Source organism: Acartia tonsa, chromosome 11 (assembly GCF_053477335.1).
Source record: "Acartia tonsa isolate MP-2025a chromosome 11, ASM5347733v1, whole genome shotgun sequence".
NCBI classification, from domain to species: domain Eukaryota; kingdom Metazoa; phylum Arthropoda; class Copepoda; order Calanoida; family Acartiidae; genus Acartia; species Acartia tonsa.
In genome coordinates, this window is record NC_137270.1 from 5352642 (window position 1) to 5368043 (window position 15402).

The 15402-nt window shown below is 32.4% G+C and overlaps 1 protein-coding gene across 1 annotated transcript in view; it reads right to left on the reverse strand.

Annotated features, from left to right (window-relative positions):
- The window catches only part of LOC145331470 (uncharacterized), a 128635-nt gene that overhangs the window by 28550 nt on the left and 84683 nt on the right, over positions 1-15402 (reverse strand). Inside the window, exons 26-27 of the mRNA XM_080176150.1 lie at positions 9640-9699; positions 6935-7083 (exon numbers count right to left, since the gene is read on the reverse strand). Coding sequence (XP_080032276.1) covers positions 6935-7083; positions 9640-9699 — 209 coding nt within the window. The remainder of the gene's footprint in view (positions 1-6934; positions 7084-9639; positions 9700-15402) is intronic.

Genomic DNA, 15402 nt, shown 5'->3' on the forward strand with positions numbered 1-15402 from the left:
TCTACGATTAAAATGGGATGTTTTTGTTTTAAGCAGCCGTAGCTGTTTGAAACCAAAGTTTCTACAGCTGTAGCCGAAACGAAAGGACAGCATGAAAGCAGTGGCTAAAACCCATAGACGTTTAAGGGGGGGGGGGGTAAAGGGGTGATTATCCCCCCCCCCCAAATGAATTTGGGGGTGCCGTAGGCACCACCAAAATTTTGGATTTTCAATTTTTACTTCCCCCCCCAAATAAAAAAAATGCCTCTATCAAATAAAGATTACCCCCCCCCCAAAATTTTTATTTTCAAAATTTTACCCCCCCCCCCCCCAAAAAATGAAAAAGCTTGGACGCCCCTGCTAAAACCAAAAATCAAGTAGCTAGGGAGGGAGAGGAAATTGGGCTGTTTATTATACTAGTCTCAAAAGTTTTATAATGTTGTTTTCTTATTTGTTGGCTTAACAACTTTGGGGACTCTTGTTGAATTTTGATTGGTTGGAGGATTAAGTTGAGTGTCCAAACATTTAAGCCACTAATTGTAATCTACAGAAGGTGTAATTTTGTGTATCATAATTAGGATGTACATCAATTTCTCGACCATTGTCTTATCCCTTTAGATCTCTATCAAGTAGCCAAGAATTTTGTTTAGTGGCAATGGCAGTATTATTAACTATAAGCAACTGCAACCAACCCGCTCTAAATATGAAGTGGTTTTGCTAATAAATTGAATATTTAATGCTATGCTGAACTGTAAATTTACTAATTTTTTTTAAAAATGTTGTAATTTAATAATCCAATTAAAAGCACAAACACATTAACGCACGTACAAGTACGTAATCCCAGGAGTAGGGGACATGCAGTCCTCTTGATAGCGTATGTCCTCTATAAGTTTAGGCTTAAAGGCAATAATTTAACTATTTATACAAGCACATCCAAGCTTTTTATTTTGGGGTGGGGGGTAATTCGACTTTGGAGAAGGGGGTAGACTGGTGATGCTGCGCAAAATGGTACAAAAAAATTGACGTCATATGATAAAATAACCAATGAGAGGCGAGTATATATTTTACCATTGGTCAATTACAATGTATACTGGCCTCTCATTGGACAACTTTATAGTATGACGTCATTTTTTTGTACCATTTTGCGCAGCATCTAGACTGGTGCGCGTAAAATTTTTCCTCCAAAAAACTTTTGAAGGGTCCAACAATTTTTTTTTTTTTTTTGGGGGGGGGGGGGTGGTTTGGGACAAACACCCCTTTACTCCCCTTTGCATATTTAAAACTGAAGGTAATACCTTACCCCTGTCTTAATACATAGTACTTAAAGCAGAGACCGTTAAAGTTATTCAATTGTTGTCTACTCTGCACTGGAAAAATAAGAGTGCTAAACTATTATTTAATAATTTAACATATAAATTGCTAGAACAAGAACGATATATCCATATAAGCAAAGGATATAAAGTAAAACAACTTCAGAAAATAATATGAAAATAAAAATAAATAGGTAGAATAAAATCTTTAGAGATATAGAAAGATAGATAGAGAGAGAGAGAGAGAGAGAGAGAGAGAGAGAGAGAGAGAGAGAGAGAGAGAGAGAGAGAGAGAGAGAGAGAGAGAGAGAGAGAGAGAGAGAGAGAGAGAGATAGAGAGAGAGAGAGAGAGAGAGAGAGAGAGAGAGAGAGAGAGAGAGGGACATAAAGTGTGAACATGAACCATACAATGTGAAAGGCACGTGTGTATTAAATGCTACGCACCAAGGAAAAAGTGTGTTTTATATCAATATTGTTCAAACGGAACTTGGCAGTTTTTGCTTCGCAGATTTTTGATAATTCTGGGATGCTTGAATTTTTTTCTGAGTAAAGCTTTTCAATATATAAGATCCGTTCGTCTATATTTAAGCATGTTAGAATTGCCCTCTCGTTTCAAAACTTGCTTGCAGACATTTAATAACAAGAGTGGATATAGTTTAGAAAGTGTAGCATTTAAACTTTTAAAAAAGAAATTGTGTCCATTTAAGCAATTATAAAAAATAAATCAACATTAAATGTTAGGGCTCGGCAGCCGCGTTTAGATGCTTTGAACTTTTGTGCCATATTTTGTTCAGGTTTTGACTTCCAGCTGATTTAGAAAATTGTAAAAGGTTTAACACCCTGAGGCTTTCAGGCGCCTGACGCGCGGCTGCCGATCTCTGTTATATTTCTGGCAAACTTTCATAAGCCTACGATTGTCTGAATGGTGATTTATTAGGCTTCGCTAGATGAATGTTGTCATCTTTGTTTTCTTTCTAATTGTTTTTAATTTAAAGTATATTGATATAAATTTGAAATGCTATGTTGTGTAATGTAATGTATATGTACAGTTATACTGTAAAAGATTTTTTTGCAATTTTTTTGTTAAAATTGGCTGTTTATTGCATCTAAAGGTTTCAACTACTAATTATTATCTAGTGAATGGGTAATCTTGTGTATCATCATTGGGGATGTACATTAATTTATCGGCTATTGTCTTATCCCTTCGGATCCCTGAATATACATACTGCGCTACTAAAGGTTAATATTCCTGTTATAAAATGAATAAAATTCACTTTCAGGGCAATTAATCATTTGTATTCTACTATTGTTGTGTAAATTTTTCATATTGATATCAAGAAATAATGATAGGTATTAATATTTCAAGATATAATGATTGCTGATTACCGTGTAGTATATAAATAATGGATATTTTTTGGAACAACAAATAATTATAAACAGCAAATTAATGAGAAAACAAAAAAACTATGTCCCCTGACTAGTTATTTCTTTTTATTAATTAACTAGCGGCTACGCCCCTAGAGGCCTCTAGTGGCACTTAAATTTTTTGTTTTGTTTATTAAAGTCTCTACGATAATTCTTTATGTTACGATACATCTTTATGTTACGTTGAAGTCTTCCAGATATTATATTTCTCTTGGGAGGGTGGTGGTACTCTCCCCCAAAATAGTTATAAACCTTCCCGGGACCAATGAGAATCTACCCTGTTAAGGAGAACCCGATCGGTTCAGCGGTTAGCGAGATCCTTTGGTACAGACACACAAACAGACAACCTGTTACTTTAGTATAAGGATAAAATTTTTAAAACAATGCAGGTAAATGTATAGCAGGATTAGGATCTTCTGCAGGGGCTCGGCATAGGAAACTCACCCCCTTTATTTCAAATTTTTTACGGGGGGGGGGGGGTAAGGTGAGTGCTAGTCGGATAGAAAGACGTACACACCCCCTATTTATCAAGAAGCATCAGTTCTTAACATATAATCAATATATTTTGATGTTTTAAAGTCTTGGCAGAATTGTTTAAACATATAAATAATGGCTTGACTCCGTTAAATTTAAATAATTAGAGGGAAGTAAGTGTAATAGATATTTTACCTTAGATGATTATTTAGACACTATTATTCGTCTAATTGAAAAAAATCTTATATCTCTTTACGCCAACAAAGATTTTAGACTATTTGATTTACCAAAGCATAGCCTAATCCTAAGTATTTAACTATCTATATCTAACTTATATATGGATGTTATAAAAAATGTTACTATTTCGTACTAAAATGTGCACACTTTCGTTCCTACGTTGTGATTCTATTGGCCCGATTGGTCATCTAGTCTTTCTATATATATTGTAGGAGTATATGATCAACACAGGCAGACTTTTCATTGTGATACATTAGATAACAAAAATTGTATTAATCTTATGATTTTTATTTTAATTGTCGTAGACAATTGTCTGTAATACGATGATAAACATGATTTTTTTACAAAAAAAAATTAGTAAGAATTTCCTTATTTTAGTAAGGCATCAATATGCATAACTATGACTATAGATTGAAAAAAAATCTACAAACCCTTCTTCCCATAAGAAGTATAGTCAAGGTTCTAAAGGCAGTATTTCACTAAGGAGTAAATTCTGTTATATTCAACTTATGTGTAGATATTGTATACATAGTAGTTTAAAAAGTACAAACGTAAATGTTTCCGAGCAAAACTGTACTAAATGTACTTAATTACTAAATATATCTTCCTAATGATACTAGATATCCTTAAAATCTTTGAAAATAGGAGATTAAAGTAGCAAAAACCTTTGTAAACGTTTATTTCTTTATTTTATTCTTGCAAAATTATTTTAAAATACTATTTAGAAGTTTTGAAGGGACACCCTTTGTTTTAACCAAAATATAATTTTGTGGTTATATTACAATACAAATTCTACTCCCTCTTTTCATCGTAATTAACATAAATTTTCGCGCTAACTTTATTTACTTCAATTACTTACTTTATGTTATCTGTTGATCTTAACGAGATATGTTTATTTGGGAGCGAGGCTATTTTATAGTTTGAAATATCTGTCAGTACGTCCGTTGTGGGAATAGAATAAATGAACCGTCAATTTCTCGGTTCCTGTTCGAGACAACTTTCTAAAATTTTGCCATTATCATTGTGCATCAAGGGTATAATAATGTGGTTCGTCGGTTTTTCAGTATGCTACAAAAGGCCCATACATATGTTTTTTAACTGACTGTCCGTTAGTCAATCCAAAATTTTTTGTGCTTCGCCATTTTCTAAAATTACAGTCGCATGCAATTAAAGAATAATAGCTTTTATCAGTAAAATACAAGTTATACCAGGGATACAGCCTAAAGGGATAGAACAATATTATGAAATTACAACCCTAATTTATATCCTATTATATAAAGCTGTAAGCTTTTTTTTGTCCATAGTGAAGGATCTAGCTTACCATTAAACCGATATGGCCCTCCTTTACAGTAAAGCTTCTTATAGGTCCAAGGAAGGTTTTGACTATTTTTGGGAAGGGTGTCTCAACCCTCCCAAAAAATGACTCTAATTTTAAAATTTTTCTTTTTAAAACTCAAATTGAAATAGGGAAGTCGACTTCCCCTCCCCCCTTAAGTGCCTCTAGATGCTTCTAGGGGCGTAGCGCTAGTTTGTAATATTCTACTAGTTTAGTAGCTGGCAAATATTTATAGAAAGAATAAGTTGAAGAATATTTTAATCTCCAGTATTCCATCCCTTCATGGAATCAGTGCAATAATTATAAATAATTCACAGGGATGTTATGTAAATCCGCTCTGCGGGAGCTTTATTAATCATTTTTTTTACAAGGAGGAAGTTAAGAATATAATTTTGGCAACAGTTTTATTAGGAGCAAAGCTACATTGTAACTAGGGTATATACAACCGACCGTTAACGTCCATTTAGTGAATACTTCAGATTTGTTGATAATAACTGTTCATTTGACAAAACTGTAATAGTTATATATCGCATCGTATTATAGACAGCTTTCCCCGGGCATTGAAATTAAAATTATAAGATTTAAACACTGGTATTAATTTCAAGATATAATTCTTTAAAGTCATGTAAAATTGTCTATAAATATATTTTTTTCTATATAACTAAGAACCGGTTCTTATCCAATGGATATCAATCGGTGTTGAAGTCACGCTAGAAAATACCTGGGTTTTAAAAAGTTTGTTAGATTGTTATTATTAGCAACTTATGAACATAATCATCCTTTTTTATATTATCATTGCTTGTAAAATCATTAATATTAAAATTGCAATGTAGTTACATTTATCAAACAAAATATATTGAATTATTCTAATAATTTTCTTAAAATCATTATTTGTGTATTTAGACAACATTTAGATGGTTTGTCTAAGGTATGTTGCAGGTTTCAGGCTACTTTCCGGGTGATATGTAGAGCACTGTAGATATAAAATACGTAGACATAGTGACAAGGATATTTTTGTCGTCAATTCATGTTGCTAATATAGTTATCAAATATTGATCAATAATTTCCTCCAAGGGAAGGGATGGGGTTGCAGGTTTCAGGCTACTTTTCGGGTGATATGTAAAGCACAGTGGATATAAAATACGTATACATATTACATAATGACAAGGATATTTTTGTCGTCAATTTATGTTGCTAATATAGTTATCAGATATTGATCAATACTTTCCTCCATGGTCAGGGGGAAAGGAGGGGCAAAGTCTAAAAGAAGGGGGGGGGGTATCTTTATATATGCCAGCTAGGAGAAACATTTTTGCAGGGTATGTTAGAATCCCCCACAATATCCACGTATTTTGTATCCGATGGCACAGCTCAGTTATCATTAGTTTTGTTTTTAGGGATCTAAAGGGATATGACAATTGCTGATTAATTGATGTTTATCCCCAATGACAATACACAAAATTACTCCTTCTGTAGATTATATTTCACGGGTTACATTTTTTGACACTCAGCCTAATGCACCAACCAATCAATTGAATTATATAAAAATTACCAACGTATAAAATTATAAGGAAAGCTTAACTTAATCAATACTCTTGCAGATATTAAATAAAATATTTCTATATTAATCTAATTATGAAATTAGATAAACAGTATCAAGACTGAAATAACTAGGAAAACATTTAATGCACCTGGAAGAAAGAAAGATTAAAATTTTTGCCTAAATATTAAGACAAAGTTTTATTTATAGATTCTAATAAAGCAGGATTAAAGTAAATGAATAGAGAGGGCAAGGGTTAAATAGGGCAACCCTATGTCGACTTTCAATTGGGTCTTTGAATATCAGTCAATAGCGTCGGAAATATTAATATAGCCAAGTCGTTACAAAAGACAAAAAGCAATTTGCTAGCAGACGAAAAAGGTCCCCACTACTGGAACTAGGTAGTTGTCTGGTTTACACATCTATACTTATACATTTATTGAAGCAGCTATCTTTAAATGTAGAATCTGGTTCTTTTCTAAAGAAATCAAACCGGTTCTATACCTTTCAGGAATGATATGCCTTTAAAACATAAATGAAAACTATAGACCTTTTAAAGATAAATTATGCACATTTTTTTCTTTGCCTATTCGTGGGCAAATATTTATAAGACCATAAAAGTAACATAGTCACCTTATTTGCATCTAAGCAAGCTCCATTGCAAAAAACTCCACTCGCGCATTTTTCCACAGCCACAGCCACTGCTTCCAAAGTTTCAGCTGTTGTTGTAGTTTTTGTTGTTGTGATTGTTGTTTCAGTTATGCTTGATGGTTTCTCAGCTTCTAGAAAAAATAATAAGAATTCAAGTTGTAGAGTGCTTCAAATATTTCAAACTTAAAGCATTATTTTTCATTGTAATTCAGGGATATAAAGGTATAAAACATTGGCCTATAAATTCATATTCTTCCCCAGTGATGATCCACAAAATTACCCATTCTCAAAATTACAATTAGTGGTAGTAACATTTGGAGACTTAACTTAACGAACCAACCAATCAAAATTCAAATAAAGTACTCACAGTTGTTAGCCAACAAATAAGAAAACATTGTAATAACAACTTTGGGGACTAATGTAATAATCAACCCGATGTCCCCTATCTCCCTAATTATAATCACTTTAAGGGGTCAAAATAGTAAGAAAGGTCACTATTAATGGAATTTTAATATTAATCTTTCATAAAGTTTTTAAGTCATCAAGGATCTCTATAACAGTTGGGTAGGGGGGAAGGTAGACTCCACTTTGGTAAAAAAAATGATTACCTTAAAATACCCAACCATAGAAAATGTAATGGGTAGTTACATAAAAATGCACTTCAATGTAATTTACACAATTCAGACAGTTTTATTGATAAACTTAATGTTTTTAAAGACAAATGAATTATTGATTGGTAATTTTAGACCATTTACTTCCACGTTATAAATCCTTATCATCTTATAAACCAAATTATGATTTATTTGTTCTGTTTTATGGAGGATACGAACAAGTATTATTACAATTAAAAGAAAGTTAGGATCATGGAAAGAAAACGACAAGTATGTATGTATGTTTCGTCGTATTTTTTTCATATTAGCTTTTGATAGGTTATGTAAATATTAATGAATAGCAAGGGTTAAAAAATATGAATCACAGGGTTAGAGCCCTCCGCATGAGCTAGAAATAGGAGAAAAATTACTATGTTCCGAAAGACAATCAAACTGACAAATACTTTTTGCCCATCTCTAATGATTTGAATATACTTTTTTAGATATACTTTAAAATGTTAAATTTTTGCTTTAAATTTTGTTCCTAATAATTCATGTCTTTTTTCTTTTTTTGTTCAATGAAGTATAAACATTCCTCTGTTCTTACGAATTACTTGTTATATCACTTTACAAAATAATGATAATCAAAAAAATGGTTTGAAAATTAAGAGGCAAATTGTGTGTATCTCAAAATTTTATCTAAAAGATGTCTTTGGGCTATCTGAATTACTTTGACAGGCTTGATGTCAATTGTAGGTACATCAAATTTAATAAACCCTCTGAGACAACCAGTCTATAAGTTTACATTTTTCATACAGCACATTATGCTATTTAGAATGAAATAGATAGCACCCCCCCCCCCCCCTTTAAAATCGCAAATTAGCTTTTCCTACATTCCCCACCATCCCAAAAAAATTGTACATTTATTTTTCCTTTTATTCATGTCATTATCTAACCAAAAATTAAAAACAAAATAATTTATGAAATATAATTTCACTATGCTATCATGAACATTTAGAATGAAGTCATTTTCTCTTTTGTTTAAACTTCTTTTATGTTTACTTCAACAGTGTGTAACGTCTTAAATTGCGTTGTAGAAGCAAAATTACTCTATAATTAAGTATTTTCTTTTAGATGCGTTTAAAGCAGTGTTGTGGAGCCGGGAGCCGTGGAGCCGCCATATTTTGCTGAATAAGACTAGATAAATAAAGAGATTTTTTTATAAATTATAATTTGGTAACTCTGTTTTGTCATGTGCAAATGCCCCAGTAAAGTTTTTTAAGTCCATTTTTATCAAAAATTGAACTTTTAAAACCTTCAAAAGTCAAAAATAGACGTGGGAAAAAAATATGTCGAGTTTTTTCTTGATTTTAGGTCGGAGCCGGAGCCGCACCAAAATAAAACGGCTCCGCAACGCTGGTTTAAAGAATGTTATTTAAGGCTAAGGAAAGACAAAAAAATTATTAACTTGACACTTTCTTTTGGATGTTTGAAGGGGTGTGGACTTTTGTCTTTAATTTGCCAGGGGGTTGGATGCACCCACCTTTAGCACGCCTTTATCATAGAGGATAAAATTGAGAGTAAGACTTATTCTGTGGAATGATAGATCAATCTGTGTCGAGACACCTTAGATAACCAACAAGCGAAATAAATCTAAAATAATATTTGGGGGGCAAATGGAGAGGTCGTCAATTTTACAATGTGTTGCCTCTCAACAACAGCTGAAAACACATATAAGTTTCATGATTTTTTTCGGAATTAATTTTTTTTTGTTAGTATAAGCTGGGACCTACGTATAATCAATAATTATGGAGTAGCTTTGCTGCTAAATTTTGCTTATTTTTTCTATGTGATTCCTCCAATAACCTCACCTAACACCTAATATGGATACAAGTGCCGTGCATGCACAGCGATTCAAGTCAGGGTGTGGAAAAAGAGAAGGTAGGCCTCCCCAATTTCAATTGTAAAGGAGTTTTTGCCACCCTTCCTCGCATCACTGATGTCAACATTGTAAGGTCTCTTCATTTCAGAAAATACATGTTTCGGTCTTGAGTAGATTTCATATTTTTTACTTTTTAGCTTTCAGAAAAGTATTACCTGTATTTGATAATTCATTTTTGCTTGACCCAAAAGAAATGGCTCTGGGCTTCTGTTGACCTAAGAAAAATAGATTATAGGATTTTTTGAAACACCAAAATATTACCCGATCATCATCAATTATATCCTGCAGGGGGTACAATTTTTTGACACACATTTCTTACTTCTAACTTATCATTTAGTCTATTTAAAGGATTCAAAATGAAAAAAACATAAAGACATCTTAATTGGAACTGCTAATATATTTAACAGTAAAACAATTGTCTTCCACAAATAAAATGTTAAAAAACTAACTCGTGTTAATATATATATAAATAATATAAAGTAGTAAGGTTTTTTCGTTTGAAGATCTCATTAAATAAAGATCATAATTGTTTAGGTTATACTTTCCAGGGAAGTCTTGCCCACTCCGAGAGGCAAGGACTAGTTACTTAGTTACATTTCAGAATTATTGCTTATGTATAAGTTAAGGCAAATTTATGTATAGAAATTAATATAGCCGTTTTTTAACAATGAATTCAAATTTAGATTTATTTCTCAGAATATATTTACCAAACACGGAAAAAACATTTGACCACTTAAATTAATAAAAATTTTGACATGAGAAACTTGCATTTCTGTGAAAAGCTTGACACATTTTTTTCTCAATCTAACTAATGCATATTGTCCATTCATTTATTAATCTTTTTATTAAACTAGCAGCTACACCCCCTAGAAGTCTCTAGTGGCACTTAAGGTAGGGATGGGGAAGTCACCTCCCCCCTACCATTTTCAATTTGAGATTCAAGAAGAAAGATTAAAGTTTTTTTACGGTGGACCATATCTTATTGGCAGAGTGAATATAACCTCCCCAAAAATAGTTAAAAACCTACCCATAAGAAGCTTCACTTTAATTAACAATTTATATCGGTTCAGCGATTAGCTAGATCCTTCGCTACAAACTAAAAAAGCTTACTACTGTATATAAAAGGACCGGATGATAGGAACCACACTCTTAAGATTAGTTCCATGAAATTAAAAAGTAATCCTTTTGAAATAAAAAAAAAGATTGTTGTACAAATGCCATGGAACGCAGGGTTCTAATGGCCGAAAAATTGATGTACCTACCCAAGGATGATACATTGAGCTGTATATTACACTAGTCCCCAAAGTTTTATCATTAGTTGTGATAGGAACTTTGGAGATTTTTTTTCAATTTTCATTGGTTAGTTCATTAAGTTGGAATGTTTAAACCACTGATAATAATCAAAAGATGGGGTAATTTTGTGTTACGTATCATCATTGGTGATTTACATTAATTTATTGGCTAATATCTTATCTCTTTAGATCTAACTCTAGTGGCTCAGTCTGGAATCCTTTTCTAAATTATGTTTCAAAATTTCTCATGTTCTGTATCTGACATGCACAAAAAAGTTTTTATATATGCACTAAAATAATGGATATATTATTAAATGGATGTTGCACCAAATTTTTAAGTAATCTTTAGTAATACTTGCAGCTGGCTAAAATAATGATATCAACCATCCACACCCTTTATCCCCTCCCCTCGTACTGCATGAACGAACTGGCCAATTAATGAGGTCCATTTAAACAGTCTAAATTGTCGACAATTATCCCCTGTCAATATATCCAAATATATCCTTTATCCATTGCTAAAATTGAAATACAGAATGCAATGCAGGAACAAGTCATAAATCACTCAAAGCACATATTAGGAGAAATGAATGGTTGAAGATTAATTTATCCATCAATAAATGAATAACCCAGACAACTCCCTGGTTTGTCTGCTAGCAAATTACTTTCTGAACTTTTGTAGCGACTTTGCTGTGTTAATATTTCCGACGCTATTGGCTGATATTTAAAGACCCAATTGAAAGTCGGGACAGTGTCCCTACCCAATAAACATACAGTTATTTATTTTCTTAGTTTAATTCTCCATCATTGACCCATCTCTCCCAGAGTAAAATTGAAAATAAAGTATATAAAATTGCATGTGTAGAAAGTACTATTACTATGGAGTTTCTTAAAAATTGTGAACTCATCATAGAATTTTCAGCAAAGTTTTTTTTTCCAGTATGGCTTCGAAACCGATTAATATCCGCTAGATTAAAAACAGTATTCAGCCATAATGAAAAATTATGTATAGCATAGTATTACAGACAATTTTCCGCGAGTATTACAAAAAAATAATGAAATTAATACCAGGGCTTTTGGCCCCTCGTGGCTAACAAAACTGGTTTTAATCTTATAAATTTTCATTTTAATGTTCGCGGAAAGCTGTCTATTATACGATGCGACAAATAGCTATTATTAGGTAAGATAAATTTGGAAAGGCTATCATAAATATAAAATGAGGTATGGGAATTTTACTCCTCCTCATTTTATGAGGTTAGGTCTTTATAAATATTATTATAAAACAACTAGTGCAAAAAAAACAATAAATATTCAATTTTGAATCTATGATCTATAATAACCTTTATAGCTGTTAGAATAATTTTGCAGTACATTATGAAGACTGTATTATAATTTTCATGACCGGAAACGCGCTGACATTATACTAACTTTTCTATAGATTTAGTTATCATCGCAAGTGCAGCTACTCTACTCTTTGCATTTGGTTTGTCTGTCAAATAGGGTTTTACTTATATAGTGCAGCTTCTGGAGAAAATCCTGGGATGGTTTAAAGCTATTTTATTTTCATGTCTTACTATGGTTTTAGGCTATTTTCATGCCCTTAGATGCTAGTCTTATATTTATTTTCTAGCGGCTACGCCCCTAGAGGACTCTAGAGACACATAAGGGGGGGGGGGTTGATTTTGACTACTCATTATTTTATTTAGATTTAAAAAGAAAAAGTAAAAAAAATGTTGTGGTTTTTTTGGTGGGCGATTTCTCTCCGGAGGTTGGTGGTTCCCTCCCCCAAAATAGTTATAAACCTTCCTCGGACCTATGAGAATATTCAACGGTTAGCGAGATTATTCGGTACAATCAGACAGACAGAAAAGCAAACATCCTGTTACTTTATTGAAAGGATTAATTTTTTCCAATAAATTATCGATTCTTTTTGTACTAATGGTAAAATTTAAAAAGCCTATATTCTAAAAAAATTACCTAATAGTTAATTATCGCATGGTATTTATAGACAGCTTTCCACGGATATTAAAATTAAAAATTTAAACCCTGAACAATTAAAACTGGTATGAACTTAATTATTTTTATTTTTAATTTATGTAGAAAACTCTCTGTAATACGATGCTAAACATGCTTTTTCAGTATGGCTAAGAATCGTTTCTAATCTGTTTCGAAGCCATACTTTTTTCTTAGGATCTTTTTTGAATGGCATAAAACAGACAATGGCAGGGAATATTATGGTTGAGTTTTCACAAAAATAGGTTGGACAGTAGACTGGCCCAAAAATAACGTGATTTTTAAATTCTTAATTATATCAATTCGATCAAACCTAAAAGCTATTGTTTTTGTAAACCTTCTTACACAGATCATCAGTTTTAAAAAACGATGCTTTTAACGTTTTTCGGCGATATTCGGCGGGAATGACGGTTCTACTGACTATGTTAAAATTACGAAAATAGGTAATATTTGGACAAAATTTGAAAACAGTAATGCCGAGGTGAATTAACATTGTAGAGTAGTCTAGTTTTCACTTAAAGGTCTTTTTTACTCTGTAACAACTTTCAGGTTGCAGATAATTGATAAAATTAAGATTTTAAATGTCATGTTGTTTTTGGGTCAGTCTACTGAAGTCGCTGCAGGCGGTTGCATAGGTCTGTGTTGCATGAACGGAAATAGTCAGACAATAGATGTGCATACAAAATAACAAAATAAAACAATTTTGCACAAAATCAAAGCATATGAGGTGTTGTAAAGCTCTGATTTTAACTATTGACTATTTAAAATATCATATTTGTCAAATGAAAAGCTATTTTTCCATTAAACAAGCAGTTGGACTTTTTGTATGTCCATTAAGATTTTGCCAACCTTTAACCTGACTAAGTTCACGATGTTAAGAAATTATTTGTCTTTATTATTTATAAATCAAATACGTTACTAGAGGCTAGGGCCGCAAACGATAACAATACTAGATTTCTCATGGCTATCTTTTTAAATTTATTAGTAATATTCTTAGACTTCCTTTTGCGTCATAAGCCCTAAACCATTTCCCATTTTACTTTTTTTAAAATCAATATCAAACAAAAAATGTAAAACAGCTGAATAAGGGCAGTGGCGTGCGAAGCACTTTGTTTAGGGGGGGGGGCATTTTGAAGATTTTGTGAAATTTTGCCCCCCCCCCTAAATCAAAGTGCCCCGGGGGGGCACTTTGCTTTAGGGGGGGGGGCATTTTGATTATATATACTAATTTAAAATGAGGGCGTTTTAAGGGGTGGGATTATTTGATTATGGGCCTTCTAGTCCTTATCCCTTCTTCCCCATCCCTGCCCCCATCCCTATTTCCCATTTATATCCCCCCTCTCTTCCCCCCCCCCATCTCTTCTCCCCCATAACTTCTCCCCACCCTGCAATGACCGAATGGAAGGGAGCTGGAAAGCATCTTCGAAAAAACATTTTTTATAGGTGGAAGGGGATGTTATAAAATCTCAGCAGGAAGGATGAATAATCCAATTTAAATTTTTTTTTTTTTTTTGGGGGGGGGGTAGATAAAAACACTCATTTTGGAAATAATTTATCAAAAATTAACCTTTAAGTAGCAAAGCACAAAAAATCATTAATAAGAATACAGACAAGTAGATTTAAAGAGCACCTGTTGAAATAAATACATATATATTTTAGGTAGAAAAAGTCACAAATCCTTTTTCCTGTTTTGTGTGATGACAGTCAAAGTAAATTACATACTGGATGCTCGAAACAGCGAGAAATTATTATTATTAAATTTTTAATTGCAGTTGAAAAAATCACATTTCCCCCTTAGCATTACGTACTGACAGCCAAAGTGAATTATAGAGAAGCTAAAAAGTTATATCAACATATCCTACCCTCTTTAAATGGCACTTTAAAACTCTGTTAATTTTTGATTAAGTGGTGTTTCCAAAGATTTATAAGGGCAGTGCTTGAAGCGCACCTAAAAATATTTACTCCCCCTTTGAACTGAAATCAATTAAAGACAACAAGAGTGGCGTATTTTATCAAGTAAGGAATATAGAGTGTGATTAGTTTTAAGGGTTTTTAATGAAAATTGCCATAAAAAAAAGTTTTTTTTGTAAGGGTAGTTACACAAAAAAATGATAAACTTATCCTGAAAATAATATGACATCATATATAGTTAATAGTTATTCATTTAGACAGACATACAGTGTTGAGAAAAAGGCATAGATTAATATCAACGCTGTTTCTTTTTTTTATATAAAATAACTTTTTGATTGAATATTTGTTGTTTACACATGTTTTTATAGAAATAAAAACAAAATATACAATGTGATAAAAAGCAGAAACCATTTGGAAGGGCGCGAAGCTCAAATTTTTTTCTTCAAATATGCAGGGAGGGAGGGATTTTTGGGCTATTACACTAGTCCCCAATATTTCATATAAAATTTTCTTATTCGTTGGCTCAACAACTTTGGGGACTAATGGATTTTTGATTGGTTGGTTGATAAAGTCGAGTTTTCATACATTTCATCCACTAATTGTAATCTATATAAGGGGTAATTTTGTGTATCATCATTGGGGATGCACAAAATTTCTTTGGTAAAAAGTTTATATTAGGGTCAAGCGGGGTATTAACCGGTAAGG